Source organism: Pinus tabuliformis, chromosome 2_2 (assembly GCF_031772625.1).
Source record: "Pinus tabuliformis cultivar Carrire ecotype Pingquan chromosome 2_2, CPIR1, whole genome shotgun sequence".
In the NCBI taxonomy this organism is placed as follows: domain Eukaryota; kingdom Viridiplantae; phylum Streptophyta; class Pinopsida; order Pinales; family Pinaceae; genus Pinus; species Pinus tabuliformis.
This window is the reverse complement of record NC_142300.1, coordinates 65,998,799-66,016,234: the sequence shown is the minus strand read 5'-3', so window position 1 is coordinate 66,016,234 and position 17,436 is coordinate 65,998,799. Positions and strand designations below refer to the sequence as shown.

General features: G+C 37.1%; 1 protein-coding gene across 1 annotated transcript in view; it reads left to right on the top strand.

The window, feature by feature from the left end:
* Nucleotides 1-6,071, top strand: part of LOC149191476 (5'-3' exonuclease family protein) — a 407,948-nt gene extending 401,877 nt beyond the window's left edge. Inside the window, exons 7-9 of the mRNA XM_089406660.1 lie at nucleotides 4,373-4,508; nucleotides 4,651-5,153; nucleotides 5,231-6,071. Of these exons, the coding sequence (XP_089262786.1) occupies nucleotides 4,373-4,508; nucleotides 4,651-5,153; nucleotides 5,231-5,635 (1,044 nt within the window). The 3' untranslated portion in view covers nucleotides 5,636-6,071. The remainder of the gene's footprint in view (nucleotides 1-4,372; nucleotides 4,509-4,650; nucleotides 5,154-5,230) is intronic.
* The last annotated feature ends 11,365 nt before the right edge of the window (nucleotides 6,072-17,436 follow it).

The window sequence follows — 17,436 nt, the reverse complement described above, 5'->3', positions numbered from 1 at the left end:
ATACTGGTCTGGGACCAGTGGTAGGAGTGGTACTTACTATGAAGCTGACTTCGGGTCAGTTGAGACTGGTCTGGGACTAGTGGTATGCACTCTGAGACTGACTTCAGGTCAGTGGAGAATGATATGACTCATTCTCGATCAATTCTTCTTCTTCATAGTTCAGCGGAGATGAGCAGAGCAGAGCAGAGCCAGTAGAGCAAAGCTAGCAGAGCTGAGCTGAGCTGAGTAGAGCCAGTAGAGCTGAGTAGAGCAGAGCCAGCAGTGCTGAGCAGAGCAGAGCCAGCAGCGCTGAGCAGAGCAGAGCCGAGCCAATAGAGCTGAGCAGAGCAGAGCAAAGCCAGCAGAGCTGAGTAGAGCCAGCAGAGCTAGGCAGAGTAGTGCAAGGCACTAATGGCAGAGATAGTACAGTCGTACATATGGATCAGCGGATGGAGTTCTCCCTAGTTGAGAGGGAGTGTTAAATTGGCAACTAGGGCCAAACTCCATGTGGGTTAGCTTATTTCTGGCAGCTGATATTTTTATTGGATCCCTCTCGTCGAGAGGTGTAGGATTGATCCAAAGATCATCCGATTCCAATAAGTATTTATGGAGATATGAATTTATTTTGTTTATGTAATTATTATCAAGCCGACCAGCTCTTATGTAGGCTCTAGAAGCCCAAACGTCATGTCTATTCATCATCTACACATTAGTATAAATATAAGAGGATTTGATGTCATTGAGACACACTCTTCATGTGATCTCCTCTCCACGTCTGGGTTTTTGGAAAAGGAGAAACGTTGAGAGTATATGCTAGTGTATAATGCCCTAGCTGCAGTACAAACATGCCCTAGCCGCAGGTCATAAAGACAGGACATACGCTGGTCTTTGAGACACTAATACACACAGCAAGGAGCCATAATCTGTTGTCAAGTGATTCCCTAACATGCTGTCTAAAATAATCCCTTACGCATTCAAAGATGGAGACATTCATACGCAGTCTCGTAGACTCCTTATACACAGTGAAAGGCAGCCACAGTAATAAAGAGAAGGCTGCAGTCAATCCGTAGTCCCGCAGGTATAGATGGTAGCCACAGTAATGAAGAAAAGGCCGCAGTCAAGCCACAGTCAGCCACAGTGATAAAAGGAACAGCCGCAGTCATAAGAGGAAGAGAAGCCGCAGAAAGCCGCAGTGATGGAAAGGGAAGGCCGAAGTTAAGTGCAATGGTGCCACGTAACCAAAGTGAGCCGCAGTCTTGATAAAGACTTATTAATACGCAGTTATGAACAGTCATACATTGAAACGCATGCATGACCACGTTGGATAGTCATATGCTTATATAAACACTGGACGCTGATGTAAACGCTGGACAATATTACATAAACGCTGGAATCATGGTATTACATAAACGCTGGAATCATGGTCTTACATATACGCTGGAATCGTGGGCTTATATATATGTTGGATAGTCAAATACTGGCCAGCAAGACAAGGGTGCCACTATCATCCAAATAGCAGCATTTAAATATGCATTAGGACGCAGTTGTTAAAGACCTCAATCCACAGTTGAGAAGCATTGTTCGAGGTAGGCTGTATCCTGAAGAAAAACATTTGGTTGTTGTCCTGCAAGAAGCCTTGCACAGTCATCTAGTTGTAAGTAACAACATGGTTATGTTTTGATATAATATGCTGTCATAATATCAGATTGCTGTAGGTGACAGCATGAAATTAAAAGGATAGATTCAGATGGGTCTGCTGGAAGGAATCTGAAATTACAGCCTAGCTGCTTTGCTAGGCTGCAAGCCATAGAAAGCAACTAAAGGCTGATATACTCATTGCTGCATACATAAGACTACATGGTGATGTAAAGGGCAGCATGATCAGTAATGGGCATGGGCAGCACAATGATACATGGACATATAGGACAGCATAATGATGATGCATAGGTAGCATTATAAGATCATAAACATGAAGGGTAGCAACATGATAAGATCATGTGCATGGGCAGTACAATAATACATTAGCAGGGGCAGTAGCATGATGATGATGCATGAGCAGCTGAAGTATGAAGTCATGGACAACTTGATGTATGGGCAGCAGTGATCATGAGCAACATGAATATGCAGGATGCATAATGATGATGCTACACTGTAAGGTGCAGCAGATAAACGAAATGGATAGGTGAAGTCGTCACCTAGGAGATTCAGTTGAAGCAGAATGTCTTCAACTGATCTCATCATAATAGGAAATGATCTATGCTCAGATCCGGATAAGTCAAAGTGTGGACTTCTGTTGTAAATGTATTATCTCTCTCTCTCTCTTTCTTTGCTGAACTTTGAAGATAAAAGAAGATTTGATCAAAGGGTTTCCCCACACATTGTGGGGTTTATCCCTAGCTTGCGCCACATCTTGTGTCCTCTTGTCTTGGCTTGTCTTCTGCATATTATATTTATGTTCTATCTGCAGTTTATCATATTGCCGATGTGATTGCTAACTGTGAAAATTTAAATAAATTGCTCTAGCATAGAACATACCTAATCTTAACAAAGTTGTCGAAAGACCCTCCCATGAGGGTCCCACTTGATTTGGACATTGAGTTCTGGGAGCTCTTAGGGGCTTGGGGCACTTCTTAGAGCTATAAGCAACCATAGGGTGAGTGGTTCACCTTCACCTATCGGTGCGTTGTGTACAGGGTGAGTGGTTCACCTACCCTTGTGTTACCCCATGATGGTTGACATGTGTGTAGGGTGAGTGGTTTACCTTCCCCTACGATTGATGACACGTGTGTGGGGCGAGTGGTTCACTTTCCCCTACGATTGACATATGCATAGGATGAGTGGTTCACCTTCTCCTGTTGATGCCCTAGCATACATCCTACCCATGTAGTCTAGGACTCATGGGAAGTACCTCTCATCCGACCAATGAGTTGGGAAAAGTGGATAGGGACCATAGCACTACCGATGGACACATCGTGTACTGTCGTACTCCCTATGTCTAGGATGCGTGGTGTTCAACAACTTGATCTGGGATCAAGCATGATTGAGGTTCTACCTCTGGGTTGACTTTTGTCAGTGGAGAGTGGTAAGGTCTTGTGACTCACTCTTGATTGATTCTTCTTCATTATTCATATCAATGTTTAGCAAAGCAGAGAGGAGATGAGATACAAAGATGGTACATGACGACTGGATTGCATGATGTTCGATGATGATGGATGGATTGGTAGGTGGAATTCTCCTTAGTTGAGACAGAGTGTTAAAATTGGCAACCAGGGCCAGATTCCACTTTGGACAAGCTCATTTGATGGAGATGATTGCATTGAATTCCTCTTTTCTAGAAGACCAAAATTGATCTAAAAGATCATCTAATTTGGATAAGAAAAAGTGTGTTTTTGAATTTATGCCCACACATGTATAAATTGTTTAGGTCAGCCACATTGGGGTTGTTCCCGGGCATCTGCCAATTCTGGTGTCCTCTTGTCCTGGCTTGTCTTCTACATTTTTATTATTCATGTTCTAACTTCTATCTACAGTTACTATCAATGTGATTTATGGTTAATGTGATTGCTATTGGAAAACTAAATTGGAAATTGTCATTGGATTGCTAAAGGAACATTGAAGTAATTGTGTTAAGCATAGAACATACCATTGTTAACTAAAATTAATAGATAGTGTGGACATAATAGTTGTAATTCTGATAACGATTGCAATTGTTCCTAAAGCTTCCACCGGTTGGAGGAATATGGGAATGTTGTGTCATAAAAAATGACTTGATTTGGCTAGACTGAACTGTCATGAAAACCAATGTCACATGGTTCGGGTTCGGCAATGATTAGGTTCGGTTTGAGTTTGAATTTTTTGATGAGGTTTGCCATTAGGTTAGTGTGTGTGTATATATATATATATACATATGTATTAATTTAAAATGAATTGTAGAATAAAATAGTAAGAAATCAACATTAGTAAATATCAAAAACGCTATCACGGACATTGAAACTGCAAAGATAGATTACAAGCTTGAGTTGTGACACGAAGTTATGAGTTTTGACCTATGGACTTGGTCAATGGCTGTGAGGTTTGATGAGGTTCACCGAACCTCAAATTTTTTTCAAGGTTTGCCAAAATTCAAACCTCAAAATATTTTTAAGGTTTGCCAAAATTCGAACCTCAAGGTTAAAGTTTGATGAACCTTGTGACATAGATGAAATCATACAATCTCTGAGGAACGAATGAATGTAATGTGACATTTCACTTATTGTATTTCTTTTTAATCTTGATCCTTAAATTGAGTCAGTTTACATTTGTGTTAAGTCATATCTTAATTATTCATCAATATTACATTTCCATGCTGCTAACATGCAGGGCATTGGTCTAATCATTTCAATTCGTGTGGCAGGAGAAGAAGAGAAAGGATCATAAGAAATCCTTGGACTGGCAAACAAAGATTTTTTCTAAAATTCGTGCCACTGATGGATTTCCAAATGAAGAAATTGTTGATATATTTCTTGGTCAAGAAACCACAGGCCTTCCTGGTGTGCCTTAACATCTAACCTGAGTCTTGCATCTATAATTAAGTTGTGCTTTGATTAGTACTTTCTTTGGATTTCATTATGCATTTGTAAATATCTATAATCTATGTTTAACCTACAAATGCTTGTTCCTGCTGCAGATCAGCAAAAGTTTGTGAATTTTTTTCTTGGAAAGCCCCTCAAATGGAACTTCTTGAAGACTTCTTAGAACATCATTTGTACTGGCATCGATCATACACACGCCAAAAAATCCTCCCTCTATGCTCTATGTTGCTTCTGAGGGATATGGCGGCAAGTAAGGCAGGGTCGAATGCACAAGAAAAAAATTGGACTTTGTATAATAGATACACTCCACATTCCATTGAACGTGTTAAATTCCGTTACTCCCAATCCTTTTATGTGCTGAAATGGAAATATGTAAATTCAGAGTCCAGTGATGATGACTGGTTAGGCTTGAAGGCTAAAGCATTCCAGCAGCAGAAGAAAAAGGTCTCTGAGGTTCAGAAAACTCATGGTGAATTAGATGAAGATGACAGTGCAATGGAGGTTGAGGCACTTGAAGGATCTCTATTCATAACTACAGATGAAGACATGAAGCTTCTTAGGTCTGCATGTCCTGAGCTGGTGGATAAATTTCAGCATGAAAAGGTGTGTATTAGAAATATGTTCTGTATTTTGTTTCCTTTCAGTATATTTTAGTTTATCATCCTAAAATTTACCTGCAGACTGTAAAGGGAAGGAACAAGTCAGTATCCAAAGGAAAGAAGAGGAAAGCGACCTCCACTGGAAAGCAACTCAATATTACATCATATTTTAAGTCTACGAAAGGGCCAGTTATGTCAAAACATCAGGAAATGTCTGCTAATCTGCGAAGTAACCAGGAGGGAAGTGTTAGTGTTGTTGATTTGACCATTCCACTTGAAAAATCAACAGAAATCATGAACACTCCATTAGCTGGATCAACCGATCAAGATATCATTGACATAGATCCAGATTCACTGACTGAAGTGAGTGAATACAGTTGTTCTTTGTCTACTTCTAAAAAAGATGTTGAGATTATTCAATTGGAATCACCCGACGCTACGAATGAGGAAATCTTCGTAAGAGCAGTGAGAAGATGCTTGTTCTAGTATAAACTTCATAAATTTCAGCTGTTAGTGCATGGCGCATAGATATTTATTTAATGTTGTTATCATCATACGTGGTCAAGGTATGGGATAGTGTTAACATTAACTCCCTAGTTAATTTTCTTTTAAAAACATCTTTATAAATTATTTCAATTATCTCCAATTCACTGGAGTCTAGAATTTTCCTGTTTAACAGAGGACTATTTATAAGTTTTGGTCTCAGTCAAATCTCCTAATCTGGTATCCCTTAACCACAGCTGTTCTGTCCTGGTGTTTTTGTGAAGGCTCAAACTGGGCCCTGGGCCCTGAACAGTTCACATTTTAACGGTAAACTCTGCTCATGTCATACTAGTTTGCGAACAGACTGAGTTGCAATGAGCTTTCGCTTAAATTTATACTTTATGTTCTATCTGTTAAAAGGGAAATTAATTATTAGTAATCCCATATTTGCATGTTTGGCGTACTAGTTTGATTATATAGTGCAAGGATATCCGCTGGAAGGCAACTACTCAAAGGCTGAAACATTACAATAACACGTTAATGAGACATGGAACATATAGTGCCATACGTGTTCAGCCCTAATCATTTATGGGAAAGGTGTTCACCATAGAAATGTGTAAAACCTAGTTGCAGATTCAAATGCAGAATATCAAAACTTCGTGAAGTTGAGATGTGACATGGTAGCAAATGCAGAATTAGGTCCCATAAAAAACCAAGGTGCTTCATTGCCTTTTATCAAAACTTCGTGAAGTTGAGATGTGAAATGGTAGCAAATGCAGAATTAGGTACCACAGAAAACTAAGGTGCTTCGTTGCCTTTTATTGATGCTTACTCTTGAAAGAGTTTTGCTTATTTACTTAGGAATAAGGTGCCATGGAAACATTTATAACATTGAAGTCCTCTGCGGAAGCAAATTGGAAAGACTTTAAAAAGAATGTGATGTGAAATGGTGACAAATATACCTGCTTTCGATACCTTTCATGTAGGTAATAGCGTTATGATGGAATATACTATATTATTCCTTGCCTCGATAGAAGGGCAGAGAAAAGGAAGAACATAACTGTAGTTGAAAGACAAAGATGCATGTCTTGAGAGTACAAGTGGATTGTAGTTGAAAGACCAAGATGCATGTCTTGAGAGTACAAGTGGATTGCGAAGCTCGTTGGGACAGAGATAATTAATATTGTAGCTTATGTCCAAAACATATTTTCCGAGGCATTACATAGGATGGCATTTTTCTTACTAGAGCATGGCAAGGCAAGTATGGCAAGGCGAGTATTTGATTATCTTTGGTTCCCTAGTTAATATGTAAATTCTTGTGGATATTGCATTGAAATAATTCACCATGACAGATTGTATAATATTATGAAATTTTAGATTATGTAAATTATTTTTCTTTAGATATCATATTAATTAATTACTTGTTTTGTCTGAGTTTTATGAAATAATTAGAATATGAAAATGAAAATGAAAGAACATGCACAAGTATACACCATCCAAATAAATGAACACAAGATTTATGTTGAGAAACACAATATGGAAAAAACTCAGCTAGAAGGTACAAGATTTATGTTGAGAAACACAATATGGAAAATACTCAGCTAGAAGGTGAGGTCAATGCTCTGCTCTCTTTGCTTTAGATGTAAAATGCACATACAAATAAATGGGAGCTCACTATGGATTTATCTTTTGACATTGTGTCTAAAAATTTTTGCTACAAAATCCTCCCCTCTGTTATGCTCACAAAATACCATTCTTAGATGTTATGTTGAGCTATGGAACAAGATACAATGCCAAGGAATGGTAACCCCTCTCCTCTTAGCAGCCATGTATTTAACATAGCCTAATAGCCATCTAGGGGTATAGGTTTGACTTCCTCATCCATCAATTGTAATAAGGTTTTGGACCTTCTAGAATCTTCTCAAATCTCCACACGTGTGAGTAATGGGAGGTTGATGTAGTATCCACTCATAATGTGGTGGTCAGCAAGGTTGGTCAACTTGCAGGAGACATAACTTATGCATATGAGCTCTGATTGAGGTGATTTTCACACCATTGGACAGGTCTCATCGTGTAGATTGATGGAAATCAAATCAAAAAATGTGTTTGATGCCTCAAAATGGCTCAAGAAGGTTTTGGACCCTAATTTTCCAAATTGGGACTTGCCACTAAAATGGGATTTGCATGTCAATTTTTCCATTTTTTTTACCGATAAAGTACCAAGACAGATGGTAAATTATATGATGATACAATCTAGATCACTAGCATGCAAAGATCCACATACAAACATTTCACTTGAGAAGCACAAGAAGTTGGATGATAAGACTATGAATGCATCATGAGTGGTTATATGAAAATTCTAAGGCATATCGACTTTATGGGCACTTAAAGTACGAGACTTTTCTGAGCCTCATGTCATATTAAATGAATACTTAGACATGCGCAAGGAAATGGTAGTAGAGAATTTTGATCTAGAGCCATGGGGTGTTGACGATGAAATTTAAATGAGAATTTGTGGAATCTTTAAATGACACATTGTGAGGAAATTATTTTTAACTGTGATCTCTCCTCAAAAATAGGGAGAGCCATGTACCTTATTAAATAAAAATAAACAAAATATAATGTCAAAAGACTAACACTAACTATAATTTGTATGAATACATGACATAAAATGGAAAGCCCTAAAACACATTATGAAAATCTGAATAGTATTCAACAAACCCATTATGAATGCATGACATAAAATGGAAAGCCCTAAAACACATTATGAAAATCTGAATAGTATTCAACAAACCCATTATGAAAATCTGAATAGTATTCAGCAATTTATGAGTACATGTAATCCTCTACCAGCACGCCAAAAATATCTGTGATTTTCGAGGTGATTATCCTACCTCAAATATGAGGCCTCCTATTTATAGAACATGGGATTGATTGGATTTGAACAATGTCAACTAGGATTACATACAATCAGAGTCATTGATATCTATGAGTATATGTAATCCTCCACCAAGCGTGCCACTTTTCTCTAAGTGTAACAAGTTAATACCCACGTAATTGTTTTGGTGATTAACCTTCCTCAAGTATGAGGCCTCCTACTTATAGAACATAAGATTGATTAGCTTCGAACAATGTCAACTAGGATCACATACAATTAAGGTATTGATTTTCACTTAAGAGGCCTTTGAATCTTTACATTCTTTTTTATATTTTAAATAACCTTTTAATATTTTAATGGCATCATATGTATACTTTTGACCTACAATAAACATTATATTTTCAACACTCTCCTTCCATATTCAATGGGAAAATATTAGCTATTTCAAAACACATATCCATTGGAGGGACTACAATATATTTGGAGGGATTACGATGTATATCTCTTAGGCCACACAATTTTCAACATAACAAAATTTATGGGGCTTGCAATTGTCCATTTTTGTTTACACATATCTTTCTATTGGGTCATAATACTTACCCATGCCATGGAGCCAAAAGTTAGGCCCACAATGGCCATTGGAAGGACTAGAATATATGTCACTTAGGCCATATAATTTTACCCATACCTAATTTATGTGAGCTTACAATTGCCCTTTTTTTGTAGTTTACACATATCTTGGCTAGTTATTCAATGGTTTTAAAGTTTTGTTTGATACAAAATTACATTTAAACCTTTCAATACAACAATAAAAAGAGCATGACAGTGCAAAGATTAAGTTCTAAGGCCTTACTCTGGCCTTTTGGTGTGGATGTACTTTCACAAATGGAAACGCCAACACTTAAACCCTTTTGGTGTGGATGTACTTTCACAAATGGAAATGCCAACATTTAAACCTTTCCAATTGAGTGTTTATGCATCATGTTAGTGAGGGCATTTCCAAAAGCGACAAATGTTGATAATTGGAAAGTAGTGCATCATGAAGCCTTGAATTTGAATTGGTGCTTATCTTACTATATACAAAATTATTGAGTTGTAGAAGTTTTGTAAAGATTGTCATTTGTTAAAATAGATATAAGAAAATATCATCAAACTTGAGCAACCCATTTTCAAAAATTCACACAATTCAAAATTAAAATGTTTATAGGCCTTGTAATGGGGCTTTAATTAAAGTGTTTATTTAAAATGTTTATAGGCCTTGTAATGGGGCTTTAATTAAAGTGTTTATCCACTATGTAATAGGAGTTTAGGTTGATATTTGAATGTTATTGTAAACTGTATGCATTCTCACATATTGTAGTTGGAGATATTTGTTCAAATATGTTATTTTGGGTAGTGTACACAATCATCTCTATTCATCTATGAATAACATAATGAGTAAAATGGTTTTATAATTTCAACGAAATGTTTGTTGTTTATAGATGAATTGGGAATCCTTAAAAAATAATTGTCACCTAAACATATTTCTTGCTAGGCATAACTACATGAATGATCTTTGTTGTGCATTTGCAAGTACACCATCATTTTATCAATTTGAATAAGATAACGCGTCTCAATTTTCTTTCCTACAAGTTTCCATTTTCTATTAACATAATGTTAATTCTTGTCATTAAACAATTTTCAAATATTTCAAAGAAGTTGGAATTGAAGAAAAGATTCCACTATATGAAATTAAAAACCACAAAATTTCTTTTTTAACCCTAATTATTTTACTACCCTATAATCTTCAATTGTTTTGATATTTTATCACATCAAATAAACTTATATTCTAAAATGTTTGTGTTGAATTCAAAGATAAATTTAGAATAAAAAATATGTTAGTTTTGCCACTCCACTACAAGAATGACTTTTAAATGTTTAATGTGCAAACCTCATGATTCAATTAACAAATTGTAAGTTTTTAAATGTTTAATGTGTAAACCTCATGATTCCTTGTTGACGGAATCCTAGGACACCATATGTATAGGAAGAAAACACCGATTATGACCTTCATGCTAGTTCTCACCACCACCCCTCTTAGAAAACTGAGGTTTTGAACACATTGGCTACAAGAGCCATAAGGATCTTTGACAATGAACACATTGATAAAGAAAATGACCTTTTGATTAAGGTTTCAAGAAGATTGGCTACGAAAAAAGACATTAGGGGAGCCATCAAGATGGCTAGAAAAAGAAAGCTCCAACCTCATGGCCCTCAACCACCTAACAAAATGATTTATCTACCTTACATTTAGGGAGTTGCTGACAAAATTGCAAAAGTATCGAAAAAAAGAACATCTCAATTGCATTCAAACCTATGAAGACCATCAGTTAGAAAATGAGGTATGTAAAAAATGACATACACCCACAACAACTCAATGGAATATACAAAGTAAATTGCTCCCGTGGGAAGTGCTACATTGGAGAAATTGGTCAACATTTCAAGATTATGATAAAATAACATGTTATTGATATAAGACATGAACATATTCACACATTTTCCATTATTGAGCACTCCATCAAAACTAAGCACCATGTAGGCCTTGAGAACACTGAGATTATTGCTAAGGAAGACCACTATTTTATATAATGTTATAGGGAAACCATTGAAATTATCATGAACCCTGACAATCTCAACAGAGACGGTGCCTGGAAGTAAGCAACAATTAGATTCCTTTAATCAATATACTTAAGAACACTTAAGAGTTTGTGTTTGTCTCCTCATGATGTTTTATCTCCTTGCCTTCCTCTCTCTAAACCCTTTCCCTTCCACTTTATGGTTTTTCCCGTTCTTCCCTCCCCTGACCCTCTATGCTTCTGTCATGACATTTCCCCTTTTTTCTCCTTTCTACTTTCATCGTTCCCCCTCCCCTCCCTCCTTCCCTATCACTTTTTGTTCCCCTTGGAAATCATTTATCACCCTATCCTATTAGTTACTAAATATTATACACTTTCTGGTCCTGATGATGAACCACACTTGTTGGTTCAAAACGTGTACCAAAAATTTCTCTTATGTGATTTCTACCGAAAGAATTTGCTTAATATTAATATCTATTAATAATTAATTCTTATATACACTCTATCATATTAATATTTACTCTTGTTTATTTTTTATAATAGTCGCAATTAATCTATTAATTTAACTTTTGAATATAATAAAAATTAATTTAATTTATTAATAACTTTATTAATCCATACCATGTAATATTAATAATATTAGTTTTAATACTATATTTTATTCATATTAAGCTATATTAAGTGATCAACATTAATATTATTCTTTAAATAACTTATTAGTTTAACTATTACATTACTTAAGTATTATTCCTTAGTTTTATTAATACTATTAATATCTATAATTCATATTATTAATATTAATGATAATCATCAAGGGTACCAGGAGCAGGAGTGGTTATCTTTTGTCCCGATGAAAAAATAGAGATACAATATGCTTGGGGTATAGGCATTGCAACTAACAACCAAGTTAAACATCTCGCCCTTTGGCAAGGATTAGAATTAGCAATCGCAAAGAAAATCCCAAAAATCATGGTGTTTGGAGACTTAGTGATTGTAATTCGATGGTTATGAGAAGCAAATGGATTACACAATAATACTTCCCCCCCCATATTACAAAGGATTGTTATCCAGTTACAATATTTCGAACAAATTGAATCTTTCCACGTACTCAGGCATTTGAATCCTAAAGCTAATGTGTTGGAAAATGAAGGGATGAGATTGGACTAGGGGTCCTTAGAATTGTACAATAGATTATTAATAAATTCTCCATTTCCATGAAGTGTTGCTATCAATTATATGGCATCAAAACATCAGATAAAGGCATACATAGCTTATTACTTGAAAACGCATAGAGGAGAAAGGATTGCATGCGCATCTCAAAAATTCTAAGGATCAAACTCGCTTATCGACAAAGGTAATGATGGATCGATGACAATTATTATCTCACTAGAACTGGAATTCAATAAAATGGTACCCTTGTCCAAATCATAGTTACAATTGACGCATAATCCATGATCAGTGTGTGCACAAGTGTCCACGGATCTTAATAATCTACAGTGGTAAGTGGGATTCAAAGGTGGTGAGAAAAATGGTATTAATTCCACATTCAATTCGACTCAGACTGGCATTAATTCTCCATCCCTTCTTTATCAACTCGTAATCTTTGCAAGGAAATTGAAGCGACTCAGGCATGGATTCGACAACATTACAATTAAATTCTCTAGGGTGGATGAATAGAGGTCGAGGAGGACATGATAGGATCGACATTGGGTGCAATATAGTCTATATAATGTTGAGTACCTATCAACTAGATCTGTGGAGGGTGATAAGCAAAGGACATATCTGCAAGGTGTTGTTCATTCTCAAGCTTGCATTGCCTTGGTTCTAAGTGCTCGAAACAATGACTTATGAAGAACATTCTCAACAGGGATACAAATTATAATGCAACACAACCCTTTTATGGTGAATTCAAGCACACCATCTCAAGGAAATGAGCATGCACGCATGAATCAACTTCTGGAAGGGCTCTTAGAGGCAGTGGAAGGACTATTGTGTTGATTTTCATAGGGTCTTTAAGTTTGATAATTTCTTCTAATGAGATTAATTCTTTTACACTTTTTTATCCATGATTTCATCATTAAGAAATTACAAAAAAACACATCAAAAGTACAACGTGTATATATATATATATATATATATATATATATATATGAAGAGACAGCCACACAAAGAACACACGAGATTACCTTGGGAAAAAACCAACAACCTTTTCAATAAAGAAATCTTCAATTCAGCAAAGATACATCTTAGTCAATAACTAGGTCAAACCTGGTCCATCCTCCTAGTCAAGTCAATTGCCCTCAAATTAGGTTAAGACATCTGCCTTCCTCAAAATTCGATCCTTGTTGCCCTTCTTCATCACAAAATTTTGACCTTCTTGTCTTAGGCCAATTCTGCCTCAGAACTTCACTGCCTTGGTCTTCATTTGCCTTAGACTCTACATTATATTTTCCTCATACTTCACTACCTTTTCCTCTAACTTCACTACCTTTACCTCAGACTTCTTCTACCTCAGAAGGTGCGACTTTCTTGCTTGGAGAAGGACGAAATGTGGTCTTTATATAGATTTTCTTGGAATTCGAAGGGGTGTGACTATACTAGAGCTAACCTAAACATTTGAATGGTTAAATTGACTAGGAGGAGGCCAACTTCATCTTTTTGGAGCCAAAAAATTAGCTTTTACAAATTCAAATTTTCCTTTTTTTCAATCGACATGAAGAACATGTCTCTTAAATTTTTATTTTTGTTTCTAGCATGAAGAACATGCTTTCGAATATATTAAGGACTCAAATATACATTATGAACATTGGCCATAGTTACAAAAACAAACACTCCCCCTTAACTAGGGAGGTATTCATAATGCTAGATGTTCTCACATTGATAGATTTCTTTGTGAAAAGGTTACAGTAGAATCATCATTAACCTTGTTAGCATATTTGACATTATCATCATCTCATCAGCATCTCCGACATCAATCATTAGCATCATATAGTCTAACATATAGCATCATCGTATCATAATCTAGTTAGTAACTCTGACATAGGGTAAATCATTAGCATCAACTAGTTGGAATCTCTGACACTGTTAGCATCAACTAGTTGCAATCTCTGAACACTGTCAGCATCAACTAGTAGCCACAACTAGTCAGTACCACAGACCCCTCTGGTTGGTACTCCTTACATGTGGCACAACATTTAGCATCAACTAGTCATCATAACTTTGGTCGATACCACTGACCCAACTAGTCAGTACTCTTGACCTAGACTAGTATTGGTTCACCATCTTGGTCAATCTGACTCATGCTGAAACTACAACAGCCATGCTCTACTTGAGAAATTGGGCCCGACGCTAAATGAGCTCCTCATCCAAACTAGAGAGACTAAGCCTGATGCTGAAAGCCACACACTCAACTGAGTGATCCTGGGCTTCTAGGACTATTCTTCCCAACTGGTCAACATCTTTGACACAAGAAGAATAATTGTCCTCTACTGGACCATTCTCCCCAACTGGTCAACATCTTTGACACGGGGAGAATGATTGTCCATGATGTTATCATATCAATACTCTCTCTCACTAAGAGGCATGGGATTATTCTTCATAAGAATAATTGTCCCTTGATGTTGTTGTCTCATCACTCCCTCTTGTTGAGAGAGACATGCTCAATTACTCTAAGCTTGTCCAATATCATCTGCTTGATATTACTGGAGCCATACCAATCTCTTTGTAACACCCTCCTCACACATCTAGCCTAGTAACCAGTCAACTGGGGTAAACATGCGACGAGAGGATACTATGATTGGATTCGAACTCTTATGTGACCTTAAGGAAGTGGAATCGACTGAACACATCAACCAACCTATCCACATAAGCAACAGAAACCTCAGGAGACATGTTAGCCACTTAGACATAATGTCCCTAGGTCCCACTGATGTTATGGACATCTTAAGCCTCAGTCACTCTCATGCTATAGGCATGACAACGTCCAGAAACCCAAAGTCACTCTCACAGGCTTGCCTACTAGCATCCAGAGACCCAATTTTCTAGTGTTATGCCAACGACCCCGGAATTTGAGCCACCTTTTCAGGCCCAGAGCCCAGGTCACTACCCAAAATGGAATGATAACTTAGAAGTAGTAAAATAACAGGGAAACAATTATGCAAAAGAAATAAGTTAAACAAGACCTTAATTAGATCCTTATTAGCCATGACAGGCATTTCATCAAACATGTCACAACCATGTAATCTACAGGTGTAACCAATAAAATTAAACACAGGGATCTTGTACTTATCTGAGAATCACTAAGAACCATTGTTCCCTCAATTCAGTGGTTGCATTACCATCTATTAGGCCATAGATACATTATCCATTCATTTATAAGTAAAAACATGTTGAGATCCATACAAAGTTGTTGTCATAAAACACATATATAACCAACATACTAACAACAGAAATACTCATGAAAGTACAACTATATAGACCACATATAATCCATCAAAATTCTCATAGAAATACAAGGAGAAATAACCTTTCATTAGCGATGCAAAAACCAAACCCGGGATGGGACTTCCACATTCCACCCGACCATAGAATGGCTAAGACAAAACTCTCTTTAGCCATTCACCCCCATGCCATATTCCTATCATGAATGTGGGACTTAAACCAAAAGAACCAACCAGGGTATACCGAGGCTAAACCACCTCACCCTCATCGATAGAAATCAGGCTTTACCGTAATCCATCCTAGATCACTAGGCCAACATAATGAACACATCATAACGGGCTTTACTGTGATCTCCACCTAATCACTAGGCCAAACAAGCATGGATACCACTGGATTTCTCCACCTACACTATGAGGAATTTTCCTGTCTCCTAGTCTCTCAGGATTTACCGCAATCCAAACTCGGATCACTAGGCCCTAAACTGAGACCCACTCTCTAGGCTTTACCGCATATCCCAAACTCGGGATTACTAGGCCCAACAGAGAGAAAACCACCTCTTGGCTTTACCATATATCTTGTTATTCACTGGCAAGGATTCCTAGGCCCACTGAAGCAACACAATCGTGGCTTTACCGCAACCCACAGTTTGGTTCAGGGGTCACTAGACCAATGGCTTTACTGTGATCCACAGTCTAGTTCAGGGACCATTATGCCATGTGCTCTATCATTCGGAGATCCACCCCACTCAGCTTCGAATCCATCTGACAATCCAGCTCAACCTAAACATGAGAACCCCATCACACCATGGCTATCCAAAAATAACAAGGCTAGGCTAAAAACATTGTTACACCTAGAAAAACCCATACCACAACAACAAAGAATCATATGCAATACTATGCATGCCAAATCTAGCAAGGAAAATACACATACAAATCGATACCTGCAAATAATCTTGTTGTTGTTGCTTGATCATGCCTTTCCCTACTTGATCTTTGCTTCCTCTTGCCTTCTTTTCCTTTCTTGATCCAATGCCAATATGCTCCAAGAAAAACTCCGAGTGTCCAAGAGTGAGAGAGAGAGAGAATAATGAGAGAGCTCCAAAACTCAACTGATAAAAGGTTACCAACTAATCCTCAGAAGCCTTTTTATGAATGAGGCCTCTATTTTCTTCATTTTCCATTATTTTCCTTCAATTTCCTCCTCACATGCAACATGTGACCTTTCACCTCTCTTTTCACATAATTTCCATTATTTTCATAAATAAATGTGCCAAAAATGTCATTTTCCTTTTCAAAGCCTTAATCATCGCCTTTGCCAATTTCCTTGGCCATAATAAACCAAACAAACACCCCCTAGGATGTCTTGCCCAACATTCAGCTTGGAATAAGTGTCCCATCAACCGTGGTTATTGTTTTTGCCTTTATTAACTTTTATTACATGGAATTTTCACCAGGGCTATTACAGAACCCTTCCCCTTGGGGAACATCATCCTCGGTGTTAGAACACACCAAGACCTCAAAAAAACTATTGACAAGAAAACATACTGCCCATGGAGCTTTATAACATAGCTTAATGCAGTATTTACAATGGTCACCCTGATGAAAGCAAACCAACATAACAACATGAAAAAATAATGGCATGACACCCATACCACTTATTGGAGATTTATAACATAGCTCATGGCGGTCTTTACATCCATATACATATGTACATATACCAAACATCATCAAAACATATACCAAAGCATATACCAAAATCACAGCAAAACACCAAGTCAAAATTGCTTTGTCTCAACTGGCAAACAAGGAAGGACACATCGCCCGCATCTGATCTATCATTTCCCATGTAGCTTCATCAGGCCCAAAGTGCTT